Source organism: Formica exsecta, unplaced genomic scaffold (genome assembly GCF_003651465.1).
Source record: "Formica exsecta isolate Colony F162 unplaced genomic scaffold, ASM365146v1 scaffold333, whole genome shotgun sequence".
NCBI lineage: Eukaryota > Metazoa > Arthropoda > Insecta > Hymenoptera > Formicidae > Formica > Formica exsecta.
In genome coordinates, this window is record NW_021850582.1 from 103,338 (window position 1) to 111,284 (window position 7,947).

General features: G+C 36.2%; 1 protein-coding gene and 1 pseudogene across 1 annotated transcript in view; one reads left to right on the top strand and one right to left on the bottom strand.

The window, feature by feature from the left end:
• Positions 1-576: 576 nt before the first annotated feature.
• LOC115238353 lies at positions 577-2,112 on the bottom strand (annotated as a pseudogene).
• Positions 2,113-5,887: 3,775 nt separating this feature from the next.
• Positions 5,888-7,947, top strand: part of LOC115238333 (organic cation transporter protein-like) — a gene marked incomplete at its 5' end in the record, with an annotated part of 5,978 nt that continues 3,918 nt past the window's right edge. Inside the window, 4 exons of the mRNA XM_029812058.1 lie at positions 5,888-5,974; positions 6,428-6,769; positions 7,124-7,371; positions 7,546-7,798. Of these exons, the coding sequence (XP_029667918.1) occupies positions 5,888-5,974; positions 6,428-6,769; positions 7,124-7,371; positions 7,546-7,798 (930 nt within the window). The remainder of the gene's footprint in view (positions 5,975-6,427; positions 6,770-7,123; positions 7,372-7,545; positions 7,799-7,947) is intronic.

Consider the following 7,947-nt stretch of genomic DNA (forward strand, 5'->3'; position numbering starts at 1 on the left):
ATTATTTAAAGATAAAATAAATAAATAAATTTTTAAAAATAATTTTGTTAATAGTAATAAACGCCGCGTTTTCCGCTTTACACACACACACATTTACAAAATATTTTTTATAAATGCAACTCTCATAGTAATTTTATAAATTCTATTTTATATTACACACATGTTTGAGTTAATTATATTATTTTGAAAGTGATTCACACTTCTACATTCCACAATCCATTTCAGTGAGGTGCGAAATAAACTAATAAAAATGTTACGCCTTTATCAAGATAGTCGAAACTGGTTCTTAAAAGATTTTCAGAAGATAAACATTAAATTTACTTCTATACAGATTTTTATCGCAGATTAGCGGACGCTGATTTCACTGGACCGAAACCAATGGCATCGATGGGTACGATACGGGATAAAACGGAAAGCGGAAACGAGCGATTTGTGCTATCCATATCTTCACCTGCACTAACCGATGCGCATCCATTAGCTTTACCGAAATTACGGATAACGGTACGAAAGACTTAAAAAGCCTCTCGCGCGCGAGATGGACAGACTCGCGGCTGAATCATAATCCAGTTATTGCGCCACACGAGTAACTATTTATACTTTATAAATTTTCAAATATTTGACTTTATTGTAGTAAGTAATGTGAAGTATAAAAAAGAGAGAGAAAGGAAACCTTTTTAATTTCTTTGTCACAAGATTGATAAGTTATATTTTCTTGCAGTCCATGCTTCTTTATACAAAGTTTGTTGAGCATTATATAAATTTATATCTATTATTATTATTTTTCGCAATTATTTGTATCTAAAATTTATCTTTTAATAGAACACAATATAGAGAGTTTGCCGATGGCAAGAAAATAATCAAAGTATGGTAGCTTTTCAGAAGAATGCATATAATATACATACATATTTTCTGTATCAATTTTCATGTATTTATTTATTTATTTCATTCTGCTTGGTTGAGGAAATCTTTCCAAGATGCAAAGCTAGCAAAGAAATAATTTCTCATTATTCGAACCGATCTATTTTGCCGAGATAATGATTTGAAAGTTCGCCTTTGTTATATGGACAAACTTTTCAAAAGGCATCGTCCTCGTATAACGTCGTCAAAGACGCGTGCGCGTGATTAAACTAGAAGATATCTACTCTAAAAAAAATCAGGTACGAAACCGACATCATCGCCATAATCATTGTAATCATTGTAGTCATCGGCTCCAGGTGGTACGAAAATTCCGCCAAGTACACCCGAGAGGTTTTCACCCAATCCCATCGCCGAAGCTACTCCGAAAACCAATCTCATCACTAGCAATCGCATAAAGTTCACCACGTTGGTCTCTTTGCTCTGTAGCGACAGTTGCGTCGTCTTTTTCGATCTACTCTCTGCATACCGAATCTGCGAATTATGAGATAATTTCTGGAATAAGATAAGTTGAATTCTCTGTGGTAATTAACCAACTAACCGAAAGAAAATTTACTCGTATAAAAAAAGTTTATCTATAAATATTTTACAAAAATGATGATAATAAAATGGTATTTTTTTTTAATATTTGTTAAATTTCAGACTGTGATATGATTGACATGACAAAGTGATTCGAAGGCGGTCCGAATCTTAAAAACGAAAGAAGTTACAAAAAAATTTGAGGAAATTCGTACTCACGCTCGTGCAGATGAGTAGAACTCCTAGCAAAACTATCCGGGCTCTCATGTTGCGCTTCCTAGTGCGCGCGATAATCACTTTGGTGACGACGGAGACCGACCGTTCGTGCGGTAACTCGACAGGGATCGGCGTTCACCCTGGTATAAAAGACGTCGACCCGATATTTGCGTACGAGACATCCGGAACGCAACGAGCGATCTATCGCGCTACGTTCGCCGAGTAGAACTGACCGAGGAAAATCGAGCGAACGGCCAGTCGTTGGATCTGCGCGAGAGTCGGTCTTATTGTCCATTACAACACGCGCTGTGTCTTGTAGAGAAGAGAGGCGGCAATAGTCGAAACACTATGACAACCCGCCTCTCCCCGACTAGCCGGGCGAAATCGACATCGACACGTCGTCGATACACGAGCGCAGATCGCGGAACATCCAAGATATTCTGCGATAACGGTACATGACGAAAAAAAAGGCATCCAGGCCAATCTTAGCTTCGTGTCGTCGCTCGTCACTCGTCGCGCGCCATAAGGTTGGATGCCAGTCATTCGCGCGACATTCGGCGTGCGCGTTTTATCGCTACGTTACGCGTTTTCCACACGCAAGATTTCAACGAGTATTATTCGCTATGATTGTTTGGCGAAATCTAAAGGAATTTGTTATATAGAGAGATCTCTGAGAAAATATTACAATTATTTAGCGAAAATTTTACTACTATCGCATAGCGAAATCCAAGTGGAATAAAAACGGAGAAATACCGAAAAATGTCTAAATTTATGATTCATCAGTTTCGCGATGTCTTCTTAGAGCAATATTCTTTTGTATTGTAGTTTATAATTATATGCGCACATTTTTTTCTTTTTTCATTGTTGCTTAGCAAAATGTCACAACATATGGCGAGATTTCAGAAATTATTTAATAAAATTTTATTTAGCGATATTAATAATCTACAATGATTCATTTGCTTAATAATTATTTACAATAATTTTAGAGAAGGAGAAATCCAATTTTTCTAATTAAATTCATTCAAATGTTTATATTTATTGGGGCGGAGAAGAAGATATTTTAAATTTATAGGAGTCTATTAAATTATAACTCATTAAACAAAATCAAAAATTTATGAAGACCCGTCCGTCATTAAACAAAGTGAAAATTTGCGTTTGCAACGATGTTTGCACAATATTCTGAATGGGGATGTATCATCGCTCGTACTCTTTCACTATTCTCGAATGACCTTTATTCCGATTATTACCACAACCCTGTGCTATTGGCCTGCTTACTGTTACGCGGGAAAATGATGCGCGGTAAATCCTGAGGAGGTGCACGTTGCTAGAAAACGCACAAGAAATTAGCCTAAATCGTAAGAGCCAATGAAATCCGGCACGGATCGTTAGCCGGCGCATCATCCATTCGTGCCGTGCCGTATATTACGCGATGTGTTACGAAATTTTTTTTGCCCATCGTAATAACGCTAGCCGCTATTCTCTAGCGACGTACATACATGGTTCAAAAAACTACTTACGATTCAAATTGCTTTGGGAATAAATCTATTTAGCTGTATTTTAATAATCTCTTTAATTGTGTAGCACATTTTAGTTCTTTATCTTTTTTCTTCTTTTCTTTTTTTTTATACCTACGAGTATTATTGTAGTGAATGTTAATTGTGTATGTGTGTGTAATTTATATCATAATCTCATACAAGTACGCAAGTGGGCAAGTTAAATATAAACCGAACTTTTTCCAAAACATTTTATTCGATGAAAATATTTCCAACGCACACCCGCAATTGATTTCAGTCACGTCCCACTACTTTTTATGATACGGAAATAAAAAAAACTGCCAATTCGGTGGCAAAAATGCTTAGATTTTAGTGGAAACTATGTAAAAAAATGACTTGGGTGTGCGTTGGAAATATTTTTATTAAATAAAATGTTTTGGAAGAAATTCGATTTATATTTGACTTGCTCACGTAATTGAAGTATCGCTGGAAAAAAAATACAATTTTATCTGATTATTAGATTTATGCGTATAAAAAGTGATACACTAACATGTAGTTTTCTCCATATTTATAGGAATGATAAAAAGAAATTCTACTTTCTATATGTAATGATTCTTTTATCTTGGCTTATTTTTAATCGATATGGCAATGTTATATTTAACAATTTTGTTGCAGCGACGAAAGCAAAGAATAATAGCTGAGCGACTATTACGCGTTCATCAACAATCGGATGGAAATGATGTCTTCCGTGAATGGCGGAGTATACGATCCGGGAATGTCGATATACTAGCTGTGACGTCCGATCAAATTGATGAATAACAACAACGTTGGTGACGCGAGAAGGAAAGAGAGAGAGAGAGAGAGAAAGAATTTCCTTCAGATTCGGTCGTCGATCCATCTCGGCGATGAACCACCAATGAAAGGCAGGATGTGACCGGGACCGGACGTAACGAGTCCGGCATACGCAAACAGTTCCAGAAACGAAGGAAACACCTTTATCGTCATCGTGTGCTATGATGATTTACACACACACACACACACACACACACACACACACACACACACACATATATATATAACACAATCACAAGATAATGCCGCTAAATATATGGCGTGTATTTTTTGTCTACTGCTAAAATATTAGTTTTAATCGGTGTTCATTGTAAAAAACGTCTATGAGGAATCGTTTCTTCGCGCCTGTTGCATCGAGAATTTTACGATTCTACAATTTTGATCATGTGTTTGGTGACGTGAGGTCATCAATAATTTCAGAATATACTTATAATAATATACATAATCGATCGATATTTACTATGTTTATATAGGAAACATCTCATCTTTCCGAAACGCATTTATTTCCGAACGTGGTTGCTGGAAAAAGTGTATCGTATCAAAATTAATCTCACAAGATATATGTGAAGTGTATAAAATCGTCGGCGGCGATCGCATTGGCATTACGGAGAAAATTTGATAGTAAGACACATATAAATTATAGTGTAACAAAATATATAAAAATAAATTTTACAAAGCAATAAAAGACAATATCGATCAGAGGCGTCTTTCTGCCAGAAGCATATGCTGCGTACACTAATATAAGTGACGTTAAATGCGTTTGCAAAGTTTGTGAACCTAGCTGGAACATTATCTGACTCGCGTCACGACAGCTCAGAATATATATAGGTATAATCACCATGAATACACGGTGTATTGTATAAAATTACATTTTCCACACACTTTCCATAGAAATAACTATCATTTAGGAAAGTGGCACGTGCACTGAGATTCATATTGTTGTGCGTGCGTGCGTGCGTTCGTGTGCACGCGCGCGCGCAAATGCTCGAGCGCTACGGCTATTTTTATGTCGAGTCTTCAATTTCAATTCGCGCTTTGAGATTCACATTGTAATTATACGCAATTATCCCGCAAACGCGTCATTAAATCCAATATCTGCCATCTGGCTCGGCTCGAAAATTAAAAAATCCAGTATTCCGTTATCGTCGTCCGCGTCATATGCAACTAATCACGAAGACGATTAAAGGAACAATCTGTCGATAGTTATGTCAGGCGCAAAATAATAATAATTTTTTTATTGACAGAAAAGATCGTTTTCTCTTCTCGCATATATGTGCTCCGCATGCCGATATACGTGTCGTTAGGTATTGGAACAATAGGCTCTACACATCGTCGTCCTCCTTCGTTTTCATTCGCTGTGTTTCCTCTTTCGCGTCTTGCGTCCTAGCCGATCCTCTCTCTGTCAGTGCATGCTTTACCTTCGTGCATGACACTTTATTCGAATCTCGCGAATATTTTTCGCTCATTGTCAGTGCTATCCATTTTTTGTAAACAAACGAGTTTTTAAACTGCTTTCACATTCTTAATCTTCGAGAGTTAAATATATAATTATTTGTTTAAATATTTGGTTAAATATATAATTATTTGTTTTACTTATCCAATATAAACTATTTATTAAACGTCAGAATTTTTTTTTTTTTTTATGGTTTAGTTTCCTATGTGTCGCAAATGGATCGAATACTCGTCATAAATAAAAGGAATGTTTGGTCACTTTTTCCTTTTAAAATTGTTTATGTCGATCTCGAGTGAAGGAATGAGTAAATGTGATACATTGGATTCGCGTAATCTTCAAATTGCACTACGTGTATGCGTCGCGCCTTTGACGAACAGAGACGTAATCGTCGGATTTTCAAGGGTTGATGTAGAGAGCTTGTTATTCACATAATGAATGCCGATTGCTCGGAATAAACTATGTCATCGTCGCTATGAGTCATGCATTACTGATTTTCCATAATTATACACCAAAATTTTATTGTCAGGTAAGATAACATAAAGTATATGAAAAGAATTCGAAATGAGTCAAGATATTACGTCTTATTTTACGCGATATATAAAAATATAAAATAGAGAACTATATATTATATATTCGTTGATACAATGACACAAAAGATATATATGTGAATCAAATCTATCGATGGAACGCCGAAGTAAATTTAAATCAGTGACACACATTAATTATAAAGAAAATACAATACATATACATAAAAATATAAACAAGATTACATAAAAGTAAATTACATTTGATGAAAATTTAAGAGTTTAAAATTTATTATATTCTCCATTATTTTATATATTTTTGCTTCATCCTCTAAATATAAATTGTATAAAAAAAAAGCTATTTAAAAAAAGATACATAAGAGAAAAAAAATTCTCCTCGCTTTGCGATCATTTTATCTTACAATTAATGCAATAATTAATTTTATATATTCTAGGCGAAAGATTCATCGCATAAGACTTATGGCTGCCAAGAGACCGCAAATTTGTCGATTGTTGCCAATCTAACTTCCGTGTTGCCAGAAGTGCCGGTCCTTGCGGCTTGTTCCGGCGAATATCGCTTCGTGACGGAGTTTGCGGAGAACAGCGTCGTCACCGAATGGGGTTTAATATGCGAGAGACGGTATTTGTCTTTCCTCGGTCCGACTGTTTATTATACCGGAGTTCTTTTGGGTGCGTGGATAACCGGATTTTTGGCCGATTGTATCGGCAGACTTCCGGTCCAAGCGATATGTCTTTACGCGCAAGGCACGATGGCGGTAGCACTCTACATGGTACAGGTGAAAAATTTTGCAGATGATAAATTAAGAGATTTTACGTTTTTAAAATCACGAAAGAAAATTCATCCGAAAATCAAGAAAATTAAACACATTACTTTTCTCAAGTTCTAATAAAATGAAATAAATTATATAAATTTACTTTACACTCAATTCTCCAATTGTTAAACAAAATTACAATTTTGATAATTGTTCTCATATATTAATACTTTCCATTCATAAATGAATTATCTCGCAGTTCAATGCCTGACAAGATGAAAAAAGAGCAGCATTGGCAGCGCGAAATAACACATTTACGAGTAATAAAATTAAGATTCGCAAATGTTAAAAAAAAGAATAAAAAATTTTCGTCTTCAGAGTTATCCCGCGTTTCTGGTGCTGCGTGGACTTCAAGGGATATTCGTTCAGGGTTTGCAGAATTCCACGTATATTCTCTCTCTGGAGCTATTCCCAGTGCGATTTCGCACTCTCGTCGCATTGATTATGCAGATCTCCTGGTCAATCGGTCTCGTACTGCTCGCGATGCTCAGTTATATGATTCCCGATTGGCGAATTTTACAGTTGGCCGTTTCCGTGCCCACCGCGATCACTGTGTTGTATATTTGGTAAGGGGAAAAAACATCTAGCCAACACAAAAGTTCTACGAGAGGCAAAAAGTCTACAAGATAAAAAAACATTTAAAAAATCTTGAACTTTTTAAATGTCGTATTTGTGCGTGTCTCGGAAAAAATTAAGTGATACGTTAAATAATATAAAACAAATCTCGATCTAATTTACAGGATTATACCAGAATCGCCAAGATGGCTATTAGCTAAAGGAAAATTGACAGAGGCCGATATAGCTTTTGAAAGAATCGCAAAGTATAACAGCTGCTGTATCAGATCGCGAACGGAGAATATCTTTTTGCAAGAAGCATGCGTGAAAAGTAATGCAACACCGATAAAACCAGAAAGGAAGTCGCGCGTCACCAGCGTTGAACTAAAGAAAGCGAAGGCGGATGAAAATCAACGGGAAGAAGCTACGAGCTTGTTGAACCGCGCGAACGGATTTGCAAGAAGCATGCGTGAAAAGTAATGCAACACCGATAAAACCAGAAAGGAAGTCGCGCGTCACCAGCGTTGAACTAATTGAACTAAAGGCGGATGAAAATCAACGGGAAGAAGCTACGAGCTTGTTGAACC